General features: G+C 39.1%; 1 protein-coding gene across 2 annotated transcripts in view; it reads right to left on the reverse strand.

Annotated features, from left to right (window-relative positions):
* Positions 1-6,659: 6,659 nt before the first annotated feature.
* Positions 6,660-25,976, reverse strand: part of DERA (deoxyribose-phosphate aldolase) — a 101,770-nt gene continuing 82,453 nt past the window's right edge. The window contains exons 6-8 of one of the 2 annotated variants that reach the window (XM_036019299.1): positions 19,965-20,077; positions 14,706-14,855; positions 6,660-14,346 (exon numbers count right to left, since the gene is read on the reverse strand). In XM_036019299.1, the coding sequence (XP_035875192.1) occupies positions 14,290-14,346; positions 14,706-14,855; positions 19,965-20,077 (320 nt within the window). In that variant the 3' untranslated portion in view covers positions 6,660-14,289. The remainder of the gene's footprint in view (positions 14,347-14,705; positions 14,856-19,964; positions 20,078-25,976) is intronic. The other variant, XM_028532891.2, reaches the window with a different exon arrangement.

Genomic DNA, 25,976 nt, shown 5'->3' on the forward strand with positions numbered 1-25,976 from the left:
TATCCACAAAAAGTCAACAAGAATGTGTACAAGAGTGTCCACAGCAAATGTGGACTCATAATAGCCCTGAACTGGTAGTAACCCAAATATCCATCAGTGCCCATCCACAGATGAATAAATAAAATACATGTGGTCATACAATTGAATACTTTCCAGTAATAAAAAGGAGAAAACCAACACAGCAACAGGATGTATAAAGCTCACAGTCACTGTCTTGTGTGAAGGAAACCAGACAACAGAATGAGTCAGGTCCACCTTAACTATTCTGCTATCACATCGCAAAGACTGTTGCCCATTTCTAGTCGTGATACATATCTACACACACACACAATTTGTGGCACGTTAGAATGTAAATTATTACATTAAGATTAAATCAATTAAAATAATTTTAAATTTTTTAGTGCTTTCTGTATGCCAAGCACTACGGTAGGTGTTCTACATGCATTGTATCACTTAATGGGAAAGGTACTCTTATTATACCCATTTTAGAGACAAGAAAACAGAGGCCTAGAGAGGGTGATTGCAATCACACTACTAAATGCAGAACTGGGAGTCAGACTCACATCCATCGGAGTCCAAAGCCTGTGGGGAGAACCAATGCCTCTACCCGGCCCTCACTGCTCAGTGCGAGCCTTGTTTTTACAGAAATACAGAATTTCATCTATCAGCCCTTATTAACCGACGTGATTTATCACATTGTGATAGAGAAGAAATGAGTCGTGGAGGGCTTATTTACTGAAAAATATCTACATTTATCAGGACCTTGTAGTGAGAAGGAAGAGAAAGCCCTATCTAATGTGGAAACAAAAAAATACAGGTTGCTTGCAAGAAGAGTCCCCTATATTGGTGGCATAAAAGAATTTACTGTGGTATTGAAATATATGAACTGGTTCAGTTCTCAACCTACTGCCTCCCCGAGAAGCTCATAGCTGAGTCCACACACCTTCATTCTCACACCAGCCAGCTGAGTCCAAGGGCCTTTGCTCTCACACAAGGTACTTTGTGTGAGAGCAGGCTCTTGCTTTCAGGCTCAGGCTTCAGCTCCTCCAGGAATTGAGGCAAAAGAAGTAATTAAGTACTTAAATACTTAACAACACACACACATACACATGAATACATGCATCCACATGTATGTGCACACATATGTACGTAAGTACACACATACACGTATACGTAAAGGGGCTTAATATCAGTCATTCTCCCATGTATTCTGATGCTGACCAATGGGACATCCCGTGTCCCTCTGATGACTCCACGTTCTGGAGTCTGGTGGCCCAGGGGAAGCCAATGGCATCCCCTATACTGTCTTGGGTGAAGCTCTCCTTGCCCACGTGTGCTTCAGGGCTTGAGGAATGGATTGCCACTTTGATTTCCCTTCCCCCTTCTGCTCTTCCTGCTCCTGCTTCTTTGGGGACTAAAGCCTTGACTCTTGGCCTCATAAAGTGAAGACTCCCCGGGTCAGCCATGTTTCCTGCCTACCTGGCCGTGAAACCTCACCAGCCAGACTCCCTCCCATGAGTCTCTCTGTTTTTGAGAGCAGCAGTGTTCTGGTAATGTTTAAAAATGGATTCTCCCAGGAAAATTCCCTGATTTACACCACTGTGTGATATAAATACTGCTACAATGAATAAATTCAAGCTACCAACACATCATTTATCATGAAGTTGAGAAGAGATGAGTGGCTGCAATCATATAGTATTTGTACTGTATACTATACAGATGCAACAGAAGGCAGGACCTCAGAAGCATCAGTGAGTAAAATGTCATAAATAAATTGGAAAGTCTTAAGTTTTGAGTGTTTATTCTCTTTCCAAACTTTCCAAGTTATACTTCCTGTATTATCATGACTCTCTTTATTGAAGGAAACTAACAATTATTGAACACATTCCATATATTATTCACTTAAGAACCAATTTTATTTAATTCTCATTATAACTCAGTTGATGCAATTTCTGTTATCCCCATTCCTAGATGAGAAAACTGAACTTTTTAAACCAACAAAGGTAGGATTTAAAGCCAGATCTGTCTGACTGCCAAGTCCACATTTTTTTCTTCACACAGACTTCCTCTTAGCTCTCTACACAGCTTTACTTGATTTTCTGCATGTTGAGATGTGCCTACCATTTTTATATTAGCTTACCCTTTAGATTATATCAGCAAATTGAAAGTATAAAAGAGTAGTATTCCCATACCACCTAGAGTAATAGAAGTTTAATAAATTTGGTTGACAGATTTTATAAAATCTGTTTTACTTATTGCATTAGTTATGAAAATAATACATTTAAAAACAAAAAACAATCTCAAAGAAGAAAATAAATCATACATGATCCCACTACCCTGGGGTATCCAATTATTGCCATTTTGTTATTTCCATGTTTTTCTTTCTATGTGTAACCTTTGGAAATATAATTGGCATTATATTATACATACACTTTCATATTATTTTTTTTACTTTGATTTTTATACTTCATATTATTTTCCCACAGCCTTTAATATCTTTCTATGGTATTCTCTTGTGTTCATTTAACCATTTTTCTATTACTATTCCTTATGATTTATTATTATAAATAAGGTTTGGTGGACATTCTTATATATTTGTGCACATCCTATTTCTTAAGGTAAATTCTCATATGTGAAATTATACCTTTTTGCGTCTTTGTGTGTTATCAAGTTGACTTCTTCCAAATTTTGCCAAATTACCCTTCTACTAGAAGTAGATGGACTGCCTAATTACCCACACACTTGGCAACACTTGGCAACGCTTGGCAACGCTTGGCATCATTATGTCTGTTGTTCATCATTGCCAGGCTGATAAATAGGAATCGATGTCTTCTCTTTGCTCTTTCTTGAGTGTCATTGAGTTTGAACAACTTCATAAATTTAGCACCTATGTTATACAAATACCTGTTCCCACTTACGGCTCACTTTTCCACTACAGCGTTTTATTGATTGATAAGCATTTTCTATACTAAGGCATTGATTTTTTTCCTTGTTGTGTTGCAAATGTTTTCTCTAGATTCTTTTACTTCAAAAACTTCATTTTAAAATAGTTATAGATTCACAAGTTGCAAAATATAGTCCAGAGTACACCCTTCATCGAGGTTCCTGCATTGGGACATCTTACCTGACCTGTAGCACATTGTCAAAACCAAGACATCGCCATTGGTACAAATTGGCTATGGACTGCAGACCTATATGAATTTATTTATTTATTTTTTAAATCTACTAATGGAGATTTTAGACAAATTTTAAAGCATTCGTTTTATTTTAATTTTTCACTTCTGGTTTCTCATTTCACATGCAAGAAGCTTGGAAGCGGTCACACCATCTTAACAAGTAAAAAGCTGAAGAGACTGCAAAATCAACAACTCTTCTTGGATCCAGAAGAAAGGGGAGGACCCATAAGAGAGAATGCTGCTCCCAAGATTGGAGAGATGGGCAAATGGAGTTGTGGCTTATGAGAGCAAAGACTCACAGTCAGAAATCACTGTGGGAACCAGTGCCGGGGTAGGAAACTCTGAACTGCAATCCATGAATTGCTGGAGTTTCAATGCAGGCAAGTCTGAGAGTTACAAAGTCTAACATTTTCTATTGACAAAACCCCTAGTCATCCTCAAACATTACCTACTGTATGAAGCTTAACTTCCTGATATAGCCTCCCTCTGCTTACATAACATTTTCATACATGTAAATAAATTCAACAAGGGGTATTACGACTATTACATGCAAGGTATAACAGACACAAATATTCTGCCTTCAGAAACTTGGGGCAGCTGTATCTATGACAGCATCTCTGATATGGCTCTCAGACTTTTATCCTCCATGTTTATTCCATCAGCAAATCAGGACGCACTAAGCACACAGGCACCCTTTTCCATGAAACAGTTCACCCATGTCATTGCACCATCTGAAATCTCTCTAGTTCATTTGATGCCCACAAATCCATACTCAACTTTCATGATGTCCCTGAAATGTTTCCAAACTATTCTCAATATCTAACCAGACCAGCATCACCAGTAATTATCCCCTACACCTAACAATTCGTATTTTATCCTTCCCATTCCCCTAGTAATGTTATACTTGGGTAGATGCCTTTGTGCATTTGTGTGTTTTGTATTTATAGCTGTAATGGTAGAAACCTACAGTAACACAGCTAAGTATACAAGGATGTGGAAATAACATGGGCCAAATCCCAGATCCTAAGACCCAGCAGTAAATATAATAAAAGCCTAATATAACATATTTAACCTACAAGGAGGGCACTGTTTCTGCCCCTGAACAGCTCACTAATTACAGAGGTTCCACTGCATTGCTGTTTCCCCATATCCATGGCAGCCTGCACACTGTTCGAGAGCATGGCCATTGGTAGGACGGTTGAATGACCATTGGGGATCCACTTTCACCCCCCTGAAATTCTGAGTTTCCTTTTCTTGGAATTATGGCACAAAGGCTGCATTTTACCAAAGTGGCTGGCTCAAAATCTGTCACAGTTGTTAAAAGTATGGATGCTGGAGCCAAGAGTAACTAACTAGCCTCAAATCTCAGCTATAAGTGTGACCTAAATCACTTCATGTGTCTCTGCCTCCATGAACTCATCTGTAAAATGACAGCAATCATACCAACCTTATAGGTATGTTGTAAGGATTAAATAGTTATTACTTATAAAGTACTTAGAACAGCACCTACCACATACTAAGTATACAGTAAATTCTGAATTACTAGGCAGTACCAGAAAATGTGTTCAAAAAATTCTACAATTCTATAAATTCCCAGTTACTTAAAATATACATTTAACAAGAAACACTAGAGACTAATCTTGAATCTGAAATTTATAGACTTATCTAAATCCTTTTACTTTATTCCATCAAATTGAAAAGATTTTTAAATTAGAAAAGCAGTTAGTCTTTTTTTGAAAACTAATTTTCAGCATATATACCAGTCATATAGATGTTGCATCGACCAATGAATCCTATTATAAGTCCATGCTTGCATAATTTTATTATATTAGAGTATTTATATCCATTTTTTAGAGCTCAAATCAGGCATTTACAGAACTATAATATCTCCTCTTTGCAAAAACTTGCCGTAGGTGTGTCAAATGTTCTAATCACTCCACCAGGTACAGACACTGACAGCAGTTAAAAGATATAATCAAACAACATATTAAATAGTTCCAAAAGCTTGGAAAGTGAAGCTCACTTTCAACCATGGAATGGCTTAAGCAGTGGGTAAATTTGGCACGTTTGCTCTTAGGTCATTTAAAAAACATTAAAACATATTTCAAAGATTTCAAACATGCAATTATTTTTGCTGCCACTCAAAACATAAAATAAACATTGCCTTAAAAAAGATATGTGCTTTATCCAGCAAAACAAACAACTTAATGAATAAAAATTGTTTTCCCAAACCATTTTTTTCATGCATTTGCCACTCATCTGGCAAGTTTTAACTCTTAAATTATAGAAACTATTTGTAAAATGTATCATTGTCCTCTCCTAAATGAAATGCATTAAACTCAAGTTGTGGTTATTTTATGAAAAACTCCTCTGAAAACACATAGCGTGCATTTATTTAGGAACTCCATTCACTAGCAAAGCTGTATTTTGTCCACCTGGATGGCACTGATTTTTTGTGCTCATCCTGTGGATCAGTCTTATTTTATAATCATACCTTCCCTGTACTTATCTAGGCTAATAAGTATGTTCTAAATCAATTTAACAAATGAATCTGCAGCACCAACCCTCATTAAGGTATTTTCCCAGATATTGTAAGAGGTTATAAGTGGTTACGAGGCTGGGCAGAAAGGCCACACAGACAGGCAGACTGAATGCCAGACTGTGTGCTTTGCTCCTGTCATTTTACAAGTTCCAGACGTAGTGTCATCACAATAAAGGGAGAATACACAGGCCAACCAACCAGTCTCAGACCGTCCCTGTTTGCCACCTGCTCCCGATTTCTTATTCTGTGATCTCGTAGTTTTTAAAATCTGTTTGCCTAACCTGCCCCACCTGTTCATTGAGAGATTCACTTAGAGCCTCTTTGCTGGCGCAGATTTCTCTCTGCTCCTAAGTGCCAGGCTCTCAAAGCTCCATGTAAGAAATCAGTGTGCCAGTCCTGGCACTGCCTGGTGGAGACAACTTCCCCACCCCTTCCCCAACCTTTCCCCCCAAACCCTGACAGGCAAAAGTAGAATCAGAGAAAGATACAAAGCAATACTTTTATTATAAGAATAATTTCAAGAATTATAGAAACCAGTCTTGACTATGAAGTCAGAAGATGGGGAGACATGGCTTCTGATTTTGAATCTTCTGTTCTGATGATGGATGGGCTTCAAGGATGACCAGCAGGAGGAACTGGAGCAGGAAGCATGTTTATACTCATAAAAATATTGGTTTTTTAAAGATTATATTTATTTTTAGAGAGAGGGGAAGAGAAGAGAGAGAGGGAGAGAAATATCAGTGTGTGGTTGCCTCTCACACACCCCCTATTGGAGACCTGGCCCATAACCCAGGCATGTGCCCTGACTGGGAATCAAACCAGCAACCCTTTGATCCGCAGGACTGTGCTCAATCCACTGAGCTACACCAGACAGGGCAAAAGACTAGGTTTCTATTACCAAAATACTATATTTTACATGGATGATTTTCTACCTTTTTTTGGTAGTGTGATCATGGTAGTAGAAGGTATAATGGGAACCTTTTGAACAGCTTCTGTATACCACACACTTTCTAAGTTCAGTGTTACCTCTTTGTTATTCCCTCCACAGTCCAATTCGGAAGACGTTGTACCTGGGGGTTAGATATGAATCACACCATAAGCTTCGGACACTGCTGCTCCAATCCCCATTTCTCAGCACTTTCTGTTTTAAAGTTGCTGTTGTTTCTACTACTGATTTCAAAGTGAAGCCAAATTTACATTCATCCCAAACACAACTAACAGTTCTATGAAAATGTAACATTTATACCAATTCTAAATCCTTTGCATCAGAAAAAGTCAGCAGATCAAAGTAGGTGTCACACCCTAGGCTGGTGGATCCATAACTTCTACGGATCAATAGGAACAGGTACCTAGACCAGCAGCAGGTGTCCCCTGGACCCAGTTTGACATCAAAGAGAAGCAGAGGAGTTAGGGTTAAAGGGGAAAAAAATCATACAGGGACCCCATGTTTGCAGGAAGCAGCTTGTTGTTGAGGCAGAGCCAGAGAACAGAACTGTAGCGTGAGTAAAGCCATTGTTGTGTGACAAGAGGTAATTAAAGCCAAAATAATTCACTCACACAATCTGTGTTATAAGGAACAATGTGTCTGTCTGTGAACAGTAAGAATTCCTGTTGGCCCAGGACACAGGCTTGACATCTCTTCCACGCAAACTTCCTGCAGTAGCTGATCAGGAAAAAACCACAGTATCTATGCAAAGCTACTACAAGAAAGTAAGAGAGGAAATGCACAGAGATAAAATGGAAGACAAAGAATACTACTTACCAGAAAAAAAAAATCTCCATAAAGCAGATAAAAATTAGGCCCACATGTATTTGCCATACTTAAAAAAAATCTAAACAAAGCTACCTTATCTATAAAGCAAGAGCTCATATCAAATATACAAGGACTTGGGAAACATACTGCAACACAATAGGAAGGGAAAGACGATTTGACAGAGCCCGGGAAACATACGCTTCACTGGCAGCAACCACATTCTGCTAAAAAGCTAAAAACATGGAAAGAAACAAAAATGTTAGGAATCCAAAAGGAGTGCAATTCTTTTAGGTAGAAAAAAAATTCAAAAGAATTAGAAAAAATACTAGCTAGACAGAACAGATAAAAAAGACCTTACTATACTGCAATAAACTGAATAAACTTCATTATCCTGAAGAAGAGGTGGAAAATAATAAAATAGGGGAAAAGTTAAAGATGTACTTCAATATCACTTCCCAGAAATATGTCATAATTCTATAAATTGAGAGGGCACACCAGACTCCAGGAAAAAATTATACAAAAATTTTTTGTATAAATCATGTTTTAGTAAAGTTACTGGAATTGAAAGGAAAAAATAACTGTTGTGAGTCGTGGCAAAACTTTTAAGTCCAAATGTTACTTCCCACAGCAACACTCAATGTCAGAAGACATTGGAACAACAGAACAGTCCTCAGGAAGTAAAGTGTTTGATCCAAGGATTGTATACAAATAGTCATTAAAGTGTGATGAAAATGAACATTTTTTTGAGCTTGTGAAAACTCAGGAAATATACCTCAAACTCTTCTTGAAGAAACTACTGTAGGTCAAGTTTTGAAAAGCAAAGAGATAAATGGAGTACTGATACTAAGTATTGACTTCATTTAACTGTAGGACTAAAACTAGAATGACTGCGGAGATTATGGTCACAGGACAAAATTACACATTACAAACTCTAATGACATAGAAATAATAATAGCAAAGGCTTGAAGCAGAGGAAGACAGATGGTGGGTAGTCATGTCGATATGCTGATTTTCTTATCTGATAGAGCTGAGGGTAGGAAGATTATTGAAGCTGATAAATCATGTAATAGAGCTATAAGTATATTTCTAAGTCTAAAGAATATGCTATGAAAAATTAGGTAATATCAAGAATAAGGTGAGTTTGGGAGGAATTGGAAAAAAACTAATTTTATCGTTATTCCTGGTAGGAAGTCAATAGATAGCTGTCTAGAGATACAGAAATTTAAGTACTTTGGGAAAGATGTACTCTCATATATTGCTGGCAAGAGTAAATGCAAGAGCTTCAGGGATTTCTCTAGACCCAATGAACAGAACCAAGAGACGAGGGGGGACTACATATAGAATTCAGCTGTAGAGACTGACTGGCAGTGGAAATATAGCCAAGGGGCAGTAAGTCCTTTCCTACCACAAAGTATGAACAATCGCTCCAGTACCACCTTCTTATAGTGGAGTTGACAACTATCGGTACCATGTGCCACTTTTGAATACTATGTGCCATTTCCCCCGCCAGAAGGCCAAATGTGCATTCCCAGCTTCCTTTACAGCTAGAGCACAGGCATGTGACTGAGGCTCCGACAAAGCAGACAAGCCACACAGGTGTTTGCTACCCAGGACAGCAATGGATCCATCTTTGGCCATTGTGTTAAATGAGGGCTCTGCTTGCAAGGGTGGCAAAGGCACCAATTGGGTATTAAGTGCCCAAAGGTGGTAGCCTTGGGTCTTCCCTGGAGCAGTTAGTTCTAAAGAGAGGTTTCAGGTGTTATTCATAGCCGGCTGCCTCTATGCCCAGTGATTTGGCCTTCCTATTCTATAAGTACTCAATATACTCTAAAAATAAATTTATTTCCTGCTTAAACTAGGTAGAGGGGAGTTCTGTTTTCCGCAACTATGAACCATGCCTGACCATGTATAATCTGGTAGAACACACACTTAAAAAGATAAAAAATTTTAAAACATCTTTTTGTGTTAAAAAGAACAAGGACCTAATGTTTTCATTAACCCCAGTCTGGAGATCATTTACACGGTACCTTCAAATTAAGAAGCCAAGTGTCTGTGAAATGTCCCTTCCTAGAACCTTTTATCTAGTTCAAATATGTTAAAGATGGGCTGTGTTAAAAATAGGTCTTGGTTTTAAGTGCAATTACACTGGAATCACCAAAAGCTGAGGCACTCTAAATAGGTAAAAATCACATCGAGCTGAACCTTACTATGTCGGCTTGCTGAAATCCCTTGGAAGATTTTGGGGATAATGAGTCTAACCTCATCTGAAATGTTTATTCCAGGCTCCAAAGCTTGCTTTAAGTCTGAAGTATAATCGAGTTCACTGCCTACTGTGAAAGGATTAAGGGATAATGTCATTTCCATTGTCCTGTCTCTTGTTCTTGGCTATGAAAAGCAACAAATGTACACTGTTATCCTGGAGTTTCATGACTTAGAGCTGCCACAGCTGGTGGGTTTTACTACTGAAAGATGCATCTACTTTGGAATCGAGGTGATGAGCGCAGGCATTCTGGTTGAGGGGTTCTTCAAGTGTGGTTCCCAGGCCATAGTGTCACCATCAACTGGGAACTTCTGGGAAATGCCAATTCTGGGGTCCCATAGCCCATTTACAGAACTGGAAACTCTAGGGGTGGGGCTGGAATTCTCTCCTTTATAAACTGCCCCAGTATTTCTGTTGTATACCAGTTTAGAGAAGTAGTTAGGATACTGTTTTCTTTGGCAGTACAACTGAGCACTCCCATCAAAGGAGAATCTGCTTCTGAAAGGGAATAGCAAATGTACCACCTTAATAACACATTTTAGAGCATTAAAGGAATGCTTCCCTAGCACTAACCTAACTTCACATGTACCATAAACTCATTTCTTCTTCTACATAGGAAACGCAGAACTCTTCCTTATTAACACCTCAGGCAGAGGTACCCATTCCTGGGACCGTTTGACATCAAGTACCCTTCGATCTTCTCCAGGGTCCCTTTACCTTTACTTACAATGATTTTCTGAAACTTTTCATCATCCTTGTCAAGCTCCGGAATCAAATATAACCTCATTTTACTACTCAAATAATTAAAACTCATTTCCTGTCATTGAATCACAGAAAATGCCACAAAACCTAGGCTTCTTCTATTCTACCTACATTTTACAGTACAAGATGTATCAATACTACTAAAAATTAAAACAAACTTTGTCCTTTCTATATATTCTGGTTCCTCCCCCACACCTCTGTTCTTTCTAAGTTTTAGTTCATCATAAGGTCACTAAGTAGTTCACATATATTGCATTCAACATTCTGATCCTCATTTGTCCTATTAAATAAGAACCGACCAGATGGCTATTCCTCTGACTCTCTCTCCCGAGCAGGTTTTAGTTAATTAAAAATGATTATTTTTACTACATATTTTATGTATCAGCCAGATGTTACGTGTGGTCATTTCTGGAGAGGATCATTTGGTGGTGGTTATAAAATACGTATGTTCTTTCGGGAGGCAAGACTCTTGCGCATGATCGGGAAAACAACTGTAGAAATTGATTTCACCTTATACCTTTTTCCTAGTGCCAAAATGGGCATAGCATTTCATTTCCTTGGAAAGTTTAATCAAATTCTCTTTCTTTCTATTCCTGCACTCTGGCCCTATTTATGTTGTATAAAAAATGATCGAATTGATGGAAGAAAAATTAATACTGTTAATACTGGTCTCCCTCTGAACTACAAGTGCCAGCTGATTTTTCCAAAGAAACTGATTTGGTTCTTCGAGACTGGGCTTAAGACATACACGTATAACATAGCAAACTGCCTGCTCCATCAGGAGAGACACCATGTCATGTTCTTGTGAGGACGCACGTCCAGGTAGATATCTGAAACAGTTCCCATGGTGAACAGTTCTCCTCAGGTGCTGTATTTCATACAAACTAATTTGTCTAAATTTCCCATTAGTGCTGCAATAACCACAGTGAGATGATTCTGTATTTATGAAACTGTTTAGTGATTACACTAATCATTTTCTCTCCATTTGTAGACAAACTAGAATCCAAATAAGCCCCCATCTTTTTTTTCTTATACAAAGCAACATTGAACTTCCTTTAAAAAAAAAAAATTCGGTTCTTGAGGTCACCAAAAATTCTGAAAGTCTAACAGATAAAATTAACCACACTATCATTTGGACTGAATTTATTTAAGTGGTTGGTCTTTGCCAAAGCACTACTTAGAAGGCTAAAGTGAGTCTTTTCAAAGTCTACCATTCACATGCTGACAAATAAACCAGGTATGGCAGGGTTTATAAACAATTGAGGAATTTTCAATTCCAAAGCCCTGGCTATGTCCTGCAGAATATCTCATGGCATGATGTGGATCTAGGTTATGGGCCCAGGTATGACTTTCTATGTGACCTTGCATATGTGTCTTTTCTCATGTAAAAAATGATGGACAGAATTTTAGGCCCCTAAACTTTATGATTGGTTGTATTAAAATAACTTGAAGACTTAACATGCTTTATTGAACAATTGTGACAATTTTCAGGGAGATTGCTTTTATTGACTTCGAAGCTTTAAACGTAACACAGAACTCATTTTCTGACTGCACAAAGCATCTGATCCCAGGGTTCTCAAGCAGACACATCTGCTTGTAGTAAAATCAGAGTCACCTCAAAAATGACCTCTTCCTCTTATGCTTTCACAGCAATCAGCATTTACTGGGGTCCTCCAATTAGTCATCTAAGTTACATTTCATTTCGAGAGCCAGGTAAGGTAACATTCCTGATGAAGGGCCAATAGTCCTTGGAATGAACTGTCCCCACAAAATACAAGATTATTTACCTTTAGATCAGGCCATGCTCATCAGCCTCTAATAGGTCTGAGGGATTCACCAGTCTTAATTTCCTATGTGAATCTGTAATTGTCTGCAGAGGTCAATTTCAGTGGATGCCTCATATAAATTAGAATTGAAGATAACGATGCCTGTTCACTTGATCAACTAAAATGACCAGCTGGGTTTAACAGGAGGAAAACAGACTCCCTGAGAAATTGGAATAGCTTCAAAGGTGATAGAATGCAATTATTTACTACAAAGTTCTTCTCCAAAGGTGACTGACCACTGAGCTGGTCAGTCACGTTATGAAGGAGGATATGGCATTTGGAGTCAATGACCATATCTAAAGGCATAAGTCAAAAGTCAACTTTCTGAAGGTGCTGGATGAAAGCAGGATTACTTTTCCATCCTTACTTTAGTCCTTTCACTTAGAGTTGGAGAGGTGCTTTGAGGGACTTGCCTAATTGACTCCTGAGAGGCAAATTCCAATTTAGATTGCTACAATCAATTTTTCTCTTTATAGCCATAAAACATTTTCTTGGATTTGTTATCATTATCCTTAAGGTACTATAACTCCAGGGCTGAAAGCACCTTGATACCACCTGCCTCAACTCTTTCATTTCACAGATGAAGAAACTGAGATCCAGAGAGGTGAACTGACTGGACCAAGGTCACAAAGTGAGAACGAGGAAGAGGCCAGGCCAGAATTCTTCGGCAGATGAGAGATGCAAACACTACTGACTCCCAGTCTAGCATTTCTCATTTGTGAGTAGCTGGAGACACATTCAGGAAGGAAAAGATTCCATCAGAAATCACAATTGAAGAACAAAGAGGTTCTATAATGTGGTAAAGGTGCTAGCAAGCAGAACAGGTGGAGGTGTAAAGCTGAGAGACCTCAGTGGGCAAAGGAAGCCGGAGACGACAGCGCAGAGCTTGGTGTGTCTGTGTGTGTGCAGGGACGGGCACACACGGGCGTGACCGCACAGACTTGGGAGCCCTGCTGTCTGCCTGGGCTTGGTTCTGGACTGCTACTTTTAAGCTCTGTGACCTCTGGCAACTTCCGCAAGCTCTCTGTGCCTCAGTCCCTCATCTGTATAAGAGGATGATAATATCAGTATTCATTTTTGGAAGGATTTAAACCTTAATGTACTTACATAGCTGTTGAAGGGATTAAACAAGGATTAAATAAGCTGATGTATGTAAAGGGTTTAACACGTATTGTGCTACATTATTTTCTGCTGTTTTACCCCTATTCGCTATACCAGAAAAATCTTCAAAGTTTCAGAATATGTACCTAAGTTGTATTCACTACTAATGTACTGGGAAGGGGTGCTTTATCTGAGATAAATACCCAAGGAGTCTACTGGAGAGATTCAGGATTCAAAAAATCATTAATAAAACCTCTTCATATATTTCATGGATTAATTTTTCAGTATGTACTATTATAATTTAAAGTTAAAAATAAACAAATACAAGGGTTTTTTTATTTAAAACACACGACATTCATAGTTTTGTAAATAATGACAGAAACTTCATTAACAAAACAATTAATAAAAGAGCCTATCTGTTGCCAAAATTAAAGACGGATTTTCATGGCAGGAAATCAGTGCCTTGCCAGCGCCTCCTGGAGTCTCTCCAGCACAGTGGCGGGTCAGGGACGCGCGACCTCCTTCGCTACAGCACGTTTCTTGGGCAGTTTAACATTTTTCCCCTTCGAACTGCATGTTGTCAAAGCTATCATTAACATTTTACTCACAGTGTTTAAGAGAGAACCTTCACGAAGTTAACAGTACAGACCTAGTAGTGAAGACCATTTCACATGAGCCTGAAACGAGTACCGTATGTGGATTAGTTGGTATTTTTCTTTCATTCTTTGAATTACATTCCATGGAAATTTCAAGGGAGAAAAAGGCAGGTATCTGTTCCCTCATTTTCTAATTAAGTAATTTAAAAAATTATGTAGAAAAATAATTTTTAAACATTGTAAAAAAAATCTTCTCTGGAATTCGTTGCTGATTTAAGACATTGGAAGATCACGATAAGCTGCATATCTTCCAGTCACGTGATGGTAAATCTGTGAGGAAAGCAGTTACATTAATTAATAATTACTATATTATTACACATATCAATTAATAATTATACTATTATATATCATTCATTTTAATGTTTCATAATAATTATACTATTATATAATAATTAATAATTTTAATTAACATTTCATTATAAAGCCCTACTATTAGGCACTTCAGCAAAATCTCCATCCAACCTACTTCAGGAAGGAGCAGGTTTGCTTAGAAAAAGCAGGGACTTGGGTATGACGATGTAAATCAGCTGAGTGTTCACCTCTAGTTCTCATAGCCCCAGAGATGACTTTCCATTTCCTTCTCAAAATCAGTTGTCAACTTGTTCTAAGGACAGTGGCTTATGACTCACCTGTCTCTCGATGTCCAAAAGCAGAGCGCTGGCACCTATTCGGAAGAGCTCTGGCTTCAGCCACTCATCTCCTAGCTCCTCCTTCACAAGGGAGAGCCAAGCGAGGGAATCCTTCGCCGTGCGGATGCCTCCTGCTGGCTTAAACCCTATCTGAAAGGGAAGGTGGGAAAGAGAACAAGGTTTGCTTTTACCAGGTGACTTTTGAAAATGGTACTGCATTAACATAAGTCTCGATTCTTTCACTCTCCTTTTTCAGTCTATTTCCATTCACCCAGCAAAAGAGCTTAGATCACTGACTCATGTCCATTCACACTACAAAATGACTTTCCCAGGATTAATGGGAAGAATGTCACTGCTTCTGAGGAGACACTAATGAGAGTGAAAAACCCTCATTAACATTTCACTTATCGAAAAGCCATAAACCTCAACCATTTAGACTACAGCTGTGAACCTGAGATAAACAAAAAAATGTGTCAATAAATAGGAAAACACATCACAAAGGCCCATTCACTCTATTTTCCTACAAGTAAGCCTATGCAGACACCTTTCAGCCCTCCCTCTTGAGGTGAAAAAGACGCATAAGTGTATTTAGAACAAAAGGAGCAAATTGGCAAGGTCACACTAACCAATGGGCAGCAATCAGCAAGGAGGGTTGACAGTTGTTTTAATCAGCTTAATTGCATGGACTTTTTTTACCCTAAGTTGTAAGTAGACAGAGTTTTTGAGATCTGTCTGGAAAAATTCTAGCCATTGTTAACATAAAGAGAACAGTTTGGGCAACATCGATGTAACCTGGCAGCCAAGGAGAGTGGACTGGAATGCACGTGTGTGAACAATGACGACTTCACTGTACCAGTCATTGGGGGCAGTAGATGCCACTGAGTGAGCACATGTACTGTGTGGTCATTGTATTCAAAATGACTGAACAAGTAGAACAATGCATCTGCATCAAATTTTGCATTAAGCTTAAACATTCCTCTGTGGAAACTATTCAGATGACTCACAAGGCCATAGCTATGGGCAACTGGTAACTAGCAGCTTCATCACGACAATGCGCCCACTCGAGCATCACGTCTCATGCAGAGTTTTTTAGTGAAACAGCAAATCACCCAGATGACTCAGCCCTGCTACAGCCCAGATTTGGTACCCTGTGACTTCTGGCCTCTCCCAAAACTAAAATCATCTTTGAAAGGGAAGAATTTTTGGACTGTCAATGAGGTTCAGGAAAATACAACAGGGCAGCTGATAGGTCCCAAGGTACCTAGTTTGAAGGGGAATAAGGGGTCATTGTCCTGTATACAATGCTTCTTGTATCTTGTATCTTCTTCAATAAATGTCTCTATTTTTCATATTACATGGCTGGACAGCTTCTGGACAGAGCTCGTAAAAAGCAGCCAAACCAGTTAAATAAGCACAACAGAAGAGAGTGTAGGGGTTTTTCCCATTTCAGTAGTTTTTAATGGTGACCACAAAATAACACAATCAGCCAATACCTGATATTTACAAATGATGCCCCTGAATCCATTAGAAAAGGACAAATGTGTTTCATATACAGTAAAACCTGTTTATCTGGATTTACTCGTCTCAAGACCTTGACTATGCAATAGAGACTCTACAGATGGGAGCAATCAAGAAAACACCCCATGGCCCAAACACTTAAGCTCATGCACTTGACCACTCATAGCTAAGGGTTTCATAAGCAGCACCAGCAGAGGGTGACTACTAACAGAACACTAGAGAAGGGAGACAACACTAAATGAGTAGTCCCATTACCAACCCAGGCTAGAACCCTCACAGTTAGTTTGGACTCTACCATTTCCCTCATCACACCCCACAAAACTGATCAGCAGTCAGGTCCTGCCTTCTTCACATCTATATGCCCCCATGCACCCTTTCCTATCTACCCTCACTTCCACTGTTTTAGTTTAGCTCCTCATCAGTTCTCACAAGGAACATCAGCAAAGGCCTCCCAACTGGTTTCCCTGCCTCAATAACACAACATCATATAGCTAAGCAGCAGCTGTACAGATTCTAACTCCATTTGCCTATGGCTCTGGAACCCAAATGACTGTGTAAGAGTGAGGGGAGTTGGGAGGAGTGGGGAAGATAAATGTGATGAGGTTCTTTATTGAGAAGAGGCTAAAAAAATAACGTGGATAGTACTGGCCAGCAGTATCCATCTCTGCTGCGGATGCTTGTCAAAACATGAGAAAAACATACACAGAGACAACCAGGTCCTGTGAGGAAATAGGGACAGAAGGGCCACTCTCTCCAATGGAGAGCGCCATGGCCACTCTCTCTAGTGGAGAGCACGCCATATCCATTCCCGAGCAGATTTTTATTGAGAATACAGACTTAGTTTGTGGATTCACAGTCTGGCAGAAAAGATCAAAAGAAGTAGGTGACTTACAAAGGTGCAGACAGAACCCCCACTGTGATTCTGGGCAAAGTTTGGGGTTTTAACATGTGAAAGGACTACAGGTTCCAAAGGTTTCCTGTCTGTGCCTTTATATTCCAAGTTAATAACATCCTCCAGCAAACAGATCTCACAGGATCTTGCATATTCTATGTCCCAGGCCTGATTACCCCGGGGGTCCACTGTTTCTGGTCTGGGCTGCTATTTCCACAGGCCTCAGTTAACAGAGAAGACAAAGGCAGCCAGGAGACTTGGATTTCTCACAAGGACTCAGGCTTTAACAAAGCGAAGGGGGCAGGGGTTGATGTCCATCACCCCTTCATATCCACAGCCCCGAGTCTCTTCCCTTAGGGCATTTCCACGTGATTGTGTCTGTCTTAGATTCATTCTCTTTCTTAGAGAATTGTTACCCATCGTTGACTGCCAATCATGCAATGAGAGCCAGGCATTAGAACAGGCAGTGTTTATGCCAGGAAAATAAGTTTTGCCTCCTTAGTGGCTCCTGGTCCGGAGGTCTTTCACTCAGCATAAGTCATGGGGGGTTACAGCTTCCTGAGACCAGGCAGGGCAGTCCCCGACAAAATAACATCCCCATTAGTGGATATTAGCATACATGTTAACCCCAAGAGCACTTCTATCATTGAGGCCCTTCTGCATATAGATTTTTTTATACAATTTGGTTGTGTCAGTGAGTCTGTTCAGCAACACTTCTAAAGAGAAGTTCTAGCATAAGTTTGTACTTTTATAAGGAAAAGGATATGGAAAACATAAATCTGCAATGAAATTATGAAATATTAAACCTCTGCTTCTCAGGAGTGACACTAATCATGGTCTGGAAGGTGGCTGATAACATTTTAAAACGCCCCTTAAATCAATAATGTAGAAACTTTACAGTCTAGGGGCTGCCCAGGGAACTCGTCAACAACCTGAAAGGACGCACCTGATTTATGAGATACACCTGCAGCACCTCGCTGTGTGAAATCAAATGCGATTAAAATGAATACAGTTTGACTTGTACCTGTCTATATCCATTCAGATATTTCATTAAAACTATCGTGAACGTTGCTTATTAGCTGAGGAAAAGGGTCAACACAATTCCAAAATAAAGTGCTGAAAGATAACAATATATCCCTCACTCTCTACGCTGGTCTAGAACACTGAGCATCTAAAACTTTTACTGAAATTCTTTGCTGGTTGTGTAGGGGATCTCCTGGGAAGAGATTTGTTCATTTCTGTGTCCTTAGCATAGAGGATAGGTTAACATGGCACATAATTAATGACTCAATAAATGTTTGTTGAAACCAAAACAGGATTGGGTTCCCAAAGGAGACTTTTAGTGCCAGCAAAGGAGCTTATGAAATGCGGAGATGCCTGAGGTCTACCCTGGACACGGAACTGCAGGGATGAAGGCCCAGGCCTCCATGTGGATAAACAGCTTCACATCTATTTGTACGTTCGTGGGCTGAGGATAAGAACCGCTGGTGCAGTAAGTGGTGGGCCCCCTCACTCCACTGTGAGAGAGGGGTGCCAAAGATGGAGTCCTCTCACTTTTTATAGCTTTACTTCATGTTTTTTTAAAAATGTGGATCAGTGCAGAAAAGCTACCAACTAGAGGTTATTCAAGTTGGGTCAACCCTCATATGTAGATCACAGTAGGTACTTAATCTATTTGTATTTTTTAAGATATGAAGTTAGTCTAAAGGAGAAAATTCTGGGAGAAGTTCATTTCCTCTCAAATCTAGTACATTCTAAAACAGGTCTCTACGTCCAATAAAGTAAAGCTATCGACAAATATAAAGTCATCACATCCAGTTGACAAGAGGATTCATGGTCTTTTGGGGGAGTTTCTATTTGGAAGAAATCAAGACATTGGTTTTAAAAGATGTTTTCTGAGGAAGAAAAAGTTCCATTTTTTAAAAAATTACCTTTCCAGTGATGTAAGAAAAAAAATTCTTTGAGATAATTTGTAACTAAACAAACAACTTGAAGTAAAAAAGGAAAATCTAAACTCACTTTAAAAAACACCTCATACGCATTTTTTCTTTTAACTTCATGTTTCAAAAACTATGTATTATTTTTCGAAAAGCTGACAAAAGCTAGCATACACCCTTCCTCAGCTTAACAGTCTTCCAAAGAGCACATCTAACTGCCATAAAACGCAAAAATGGATATTTAATTCAAGAGCTATATAACGTCTAGCTACCTTTTCCCTGCTGTTTCACAGCATTTCATTATTTTGTTTAATAAGTTCATCTCCTCAAGAATTTTCTCTTCACCTCATATTATTAAAAGTAATAAGTTTTTCTGGACCGGGGGTTTCCCAACAGAAAAACCAATTTATGTGTGTCCTTCAATAATGACAGGAAAAGATTATTTCCCATTATACTGCATACTTTTCATATCACCACCACAGCTTATCATTCAATAAATGTTACTCTGCAATTCTTTCCATTCCTCAAGGAAGTTTAATTTCTGCATTAACCTGTTTTCACTGGCCAACGCCTCGCCAGAAAGCCTCTGTGTTGCAGCAGAATTAGTTCGTTAAAGAACCCATTTAGGAATTTCTTGTCGGTGATAAAATTGTCTTCGGTTAATAAAAAAAACGTAAAGTAAGTTTACATGTTGATCACACATACTGACTCCCACACTCACGCTCACTTCTGTTAATAACACATTTCCCCCATGAATGTGTCCTTTTGTAATGAAAGGTGAACTAAACATTTATCTTAATAAGGGGAACTCACTCACATCACCTGCATACAAAGACAGTTATCGTGGCTCTGACTAGTATTATAAATAACATCATCTTCACTTTGAAGAAAGACTCGCTGGCAATGAAGTACCTTGTTTCCAGTTTTCCAGAAGAAATCTCTGATGGCCCGTAGCATTACTATAGCCACCGGGAAGGTGGCATTTACTGTTTCTTTCCCAGTAGAAGTCTTAATAAAATCTGATCCTAAAACAAAAGGAAGAAACACTGTATGTTAATTTAAAAACTTATTTTTTTACACTTTTGAGTCAATGGAAGAAATGAGTTATGGACTATTTTTTTCCTGAGGAACACAACTTTATTTTTCATGAATTAGTTGAAAAACTTCTTTAAAAAGATATATGTATTCTTTTAAAAATAATTCTTCCCATACTTTTTATTCTCCTGATTATAAGACGAATTAAGCACCAGATGGATTCTCATGGACCCCTGGGGCTCTTGCCTCTATTTCCATATCACCAATTAAAATCAAGTTGGTTTATTTAAGGCATAACTAAGATGAATAAACCAATTTTATTCCCTCTGCTTAACATCATATAACACTTAGTATAATAATAACATATAATACTACAAAACTGGAGTGCCAACTCATTTTCCCCTCATTTCCTCCTGCTTGATAGAAAGTACACGGTACAGCTGTGACAACACAGACGTACCACCATTAGCCGATTTCTACTGAGTTGCTTGTTAATAAAAGCACCATCTTCCAACCAGATTAGGATTTTCATGACAGACATCATGCTATTTCATAACTTGCAAATATTTTAAACAACTTCCTATCACTCAAATATGTCTTTTTTAAAAAAAAGATCTTATTTATTTTTAGACAGAAGGGAAGGGAGGGAGAAAGAGAGGGAGAGGAACATCAATGTGTGGCTGCCTCTCATGTTCCCCACTACTGGGGACCGGCCCCACAATCCAGGTATGTGCCGTGACTGGGAATTGAACTGGCAACCCTTTGGTTCGCAGGCCAGTACTCAATCCACTGAGCCCCACCAGCTGGGGCTCAAATATATCTTATACCTATTGATGTTTAACAGAACAACACAAGGAGACAAAGAAACAATAATAGCAGGTAAAATTCAGCCTGGGTGATGCACTGTGCACTAACTGCAGTTGCTCCAAAAGAATGAACTCAGTTAATCCTCATGACAACTACAAAAGTTAAGTTAAATGTTACTAAAGTGGTCCCATTTTTAAAGAGGAAATTAAGGCCCAAAAAGTTAAGTAATGTGTTTGAGGTTACATAGTAAGAGAGGAGGCAGAATTTTAACCAAAGCAATATAGCTTACCCAATATGCTACAATATCTCCAAGAAACTTACTAGGGTCACACAGACAGCCAAATAGAACTTCTTTCATGCGGTTACTTATCCCTGAAATAATCAAAGTGTGGACCACAGACCAGCAGCACTGGAACTGCCAGGGAGCTTGTTAAAAATGCAGACTTCTCAGGCCCTACGTGAGACCAACTGAATCTGAGTATCAACAAGGTTCCTAGGTGGCTCCTGTGCAAATGTACGGCCTGGCCCACTGAATCTGTGGATGCACAGACAAGGTGAACCTCTGCTTCTCTCAATGTCTATCCAAGAAGTGGGCGATGCACATAAAGGAAAAAAGTGGCCAAAACTTCTCCCTCTAGTTTCAGCTGGAAAAGATACTTCTACCACTATTCTGTGGATTGAAAAGTTCAAATCAATACACCTTTAGTAAGTGCACTGTGTGTAAAGCACCATGAAAAATATTTTTTAAAAAGTCATTAAAACCCTTGCCCTCAACACCATATACATTCAATGTGGAGATGAAGCATAATTCTGGGTAATCACTTGATGAGCTTGAAGTCAGCAGACCTGGCTGGTTTCCAGCTCTGCCTCTGAAATACCTCACAAATTCCATCTCCTAATCGCTTTCACTTGTAAAATAGACCTGAAAATTCTTACTGGCTTCATAGCATTATCCAAGGAATCAAAAGAGACAGTCTAACGTGAAAGCACTCTGAAAATTGTCAAGTGTTACACAAATATGGAGCAAAAACCTAGGTAGGCTTGCAATCTGTAGAAATACCATAGGAATTCTGACATATTGACCAGGTCATCGGGAGCCTTCCCCTCTCTGGGTCTGTAGGTAGGCCCCGTCGGGAGAAACGGGGATATGCCTGTCATGCATGCACTCATTCAGCAAATATTTACTAAGCGCTTACTATGTGCTAGATGCTGGAAATAGACCACTGAACGAAACAGACAAAGTTCCTGCACTGGTGAGAATTTCTAGAAGAGAAAGGCAGTAAATAAATAAACATATATATATATATATATATATATATATATATATATATATATATATATATATGTAACAAAAGCCAGGTGGAGATAAGTGCTGTGAAATAAAATAAGAGAGTGATGGACTTGGGGAGGGGGAGCTATATTTAAATAGAGTCTTCATAAAGGCATCTCATGAGAGAAATTCAGAGTGAATAAAGGGAATCTGTGAAAAGAACTTCACAAGCATGGAAACAGCAAGTGCAAAATGCAAATGCTAACTTCATTAATAAATGAATGAATGACCATGGAACCTAGCTCATACAACATCAGAAGACAACCAAAATAATAGATCAAAAAGCCTCCAAATAGATGTAAGAAGGTGAGGGGAACATCCCAAAATAATTCATGATGAGCCCAAGACGTGTTTGCTAGTATTTGACACTGTGGATTCACAGGAAGGCTTTTAGATACAACGCTGGACATTGTATGAATTCTTGTAAGCACCTTGGAAAAGAACATCATTAATATGAAAGAGACCACATTTGGGGAACTAAATAAAAGGTATGATCACTTAAAAAGCACACCATCTAATGTCAACCACAAGAAGGAAGGGTTCAGAGGCTGGGTAAGGAAGGAGACTCTCCTAGTATATACTTGGGAGGAGCAGAGCAGCACACCTACGCCGGGAGCAAGAGCAGCCCAGGAGCAGTGACGGTGGCCTGAACATGATTGGTCTGCCTGTCCCCCTTTCCTGACTGTGTGGTAAGCACATCTGAGGGCAGGTGCTGTATCCTTCTTACGCATGTCCCTAGAGCGTGATACACGTGAGCAGCTCAACGAACACATTTTACACGGTGAATGGACAGACAGGTGAACAGATGGATGGCCGGCCACAGCTTCCAAGAAAAGGCAAACTATTTTCCACCTTGACCTGACTGGCAGGGAAAGGGAGACAGTTTGGAATTTCATTCTAGGCTCACTATCAAAGCTGGGCGGGCAGCTCAAAAAATACTGTTTTATTTATTTTTAAGTAAACTTTTAATTTTGGAACAGATTTAGATCTACAGAAGTACTGTTGAAAAGACAGTGCAGAGAGTTTCCATATGTCTTATACCCACTTTCCCCTATTATCAACAACTCAGTATGGCATAGTTGTTGCAATTAATGAACCGATACCGACACATTATTCTTAACCAAAATCAGTACTTTGGATTTCCTTAATTTCATTCAGCATCCAGTCTCACTCAGGATCCCACCGCACATTTGTCATGTCCCTAGAGACTTTTTTTTGGATGTGATAGTTTCTTAGACTTTCCTTATTCTGATGACCTTTGTAGTTTTGAGGAGTAGTGGTTGGCTGTTTTGTCAAATTTCCCTCATGTGGAATTTGTCTCATGTGTTTCTCGTGATTACTCTGGGGTTATGAGTTTCTAGGAAGGGGGGCCATGGAGGTAGTGAGGTGCCATTTTCACGAGATCGTAGTATGTAGTAACGTGACTTACTACAGGGTGATGTTAACCTGGGGCCCTTGGAGGAGGTAGCGCTTGCCTGGTTTCTCTGCTGTAAAATTGTCCCCCTTTTCCTACTTTCAATACTGAAACTTTTGGAAAGAAGTCCATATGTGGAATAGGGAGTCACAATCCACCTCCTTCAGGGAGGGAATAACTACATAAATCATATGGAATTTTTTGCATGGGAGATTTGTTTCTTCATTCATTCATTCATTCATTCACTTACAGTCATTTATTTCAGCACAGACTCAAAAGATACTTATTTTTTACTTGGCTTTATAATCCAGTATTGCTTTATTTTATTGCTCAAATGGTCCTAGTTTTGGCCACCAGGAACTTTTTCAGTTGCTTCCTGTATTCCTTTGCATACTCCCATCATGTGGACTTTTTGTTTTTCCAGCACTTTCTGTTAACAAACGCTCCAGGCCCACCTTGTGTGTTTTCTGCCCCAGTCTTGGAATAAGCCATTTCTCCAGAGAATGCTTGCCTGCTTCTGGTGAACTGGTATTGGAAACCAAGATCTTGGCGCTGTGTGCACCCATTGCTACTGAAAAGGTCTTGCTTTTAGGCCCTCTCAGCTGACTCAGCAAGAAAATATATGCCTGCATACTAACCCATTTATATGCACGTATCTATCAATAACTCCATATGTAACTATCTGTATGTACATTAAACTAAACACGAGCTGTGCTGATGTATCCAACTCTTGACTCATTACCAGATGGATCCCCTTAGCCCTCTCCCCTTGCTCATGTGTAAACTCCCTCTTCAACAGTGAGAAACCTGGCACCTGCCATCCATTTACTTGATTGTTCACACCCAGTAATCATGTATAGTACTATCAGAACTGTTAGCCATACTATCAACAGACACAACTTTATCAACACCAGGATAGTGCTAATGTGCCATTTCTTTGCCTTCAGCTTTATAAACCACACTCATTTACAAAGTTACTTAGGTCAGCATTTTTTTCTCCTGCCTCCCTCAATGGTTTTTTGTTTTTCTACACATTTGTAATACAGTCAGATTCTTTGGTCACAGTCTGTATTCTATTTTGGAATCCCCTCACCCTCTGTTTTTTATTTTTCATGTGCATACATTAAGGTTCACTCTTTGTAAAACTTCTAGTGGATTTAACAAATGTATAGTGTCACGAATCCATCGTTACCGTATCATGCAGAATATTTTCACTACTCTAAAAAACCTCCTGTGCTTCACATTTTCACCTCGCCCTCCCAGAGGCAACCACTGATCTTTTTATTATATCAACAGTTTTGCCTTTTTCAGAATGTCATATAATTGGAATCACACAGCCTTTTAGACTGGCTTCTTTCCCTTGGCAATATGCATTTAAGGTTCACTCATATCATTTCATGGTTTCACAGTTCATTTCTTTTCATTGCTGAATAATATTCCAATATATAGATATACCACTGTTTGTTTATCCATTCATATATTAAAGAATATTTGGTTGCTTCCAGTTTGGGGCAATTATCAATTAAGCTGCAATCAACATTCACATGCAGATTTTTCTGGGGGACAAAATCAGTGGAGTAATTGCCTAGGGGACAATTGCTAGATTGTATGGAAAGACCAAGTTTAACTCTTAAAAAAAGTGCCAAACTACCTCCCAAAGTAGTTGTGCCATTCTGCATTCCCACTAGCAATGAAGGAAAGTTCCTGTTTCATTATTTTTTCAAATAAGTTTTCAATTTCTTGCTCTTCCTCTTCTCCTTCTGGCACCCCTATGATTCGGATGTTGGTATGTTTGGAGATGTCCGAGAGTCTTCTTACACTATCCTCACTTTTTAAAAAATTCTTGTTTCTTCCTTCTATTCTGGTTGAATGCTTATTTCTTCCTTATGTTCCAAATCGTTGATTTGAATCCTGGCTTCCTCTCCTTCACTCTTGGTTCCCTATAGTTTTCTTTATTTCACTTAGTGTAACCTTCATTTCTTCCTTTATATTGTCGCTGTACTCAGTGAGTTCTCTGAGCATCCTGATCACCAGTGTTTTGAATTCTGCATAGAATAGGTTATCTCCATTTCATTTAGTTATTTTTCTGAGGTTTTGTTTTTTCCTTTATTTGGGCCATATTTCTTCATCTCCTTGATTTGGCAGCCTCTCTGTGTTTGTTTTTGTGTTTTAGGTGAGCCGCTTTGACTCCCTATAAAAGGCACCTGCAAATTGTGTGGGCAGAAGCCTTAGGTAATCACCAGGTTGGGGCAATCCATTTCACCACTTTGTGGTTCTGTTGAAGGCAGGGTTCAGAGAGGGGACACTGTCATTGCCTGGCTTCTAGAGGTTTGCCTGG

This window comes from Phyllostomus discolor, chromosome 2 (genome assembly GCF_004126475.2).
Source record: "Phyllostomus discolor isolate MPI-MPIP mPhyDis1 chromosome 2, mPhyDis1.pri.v3, whole genome shotgun sequence".
NCBI lineage: Eukaryota > Metazoa > Chordata > Mammalia > Chiroptera > Phyllostomidae > Phyllostomus > Phyllostomus discolor.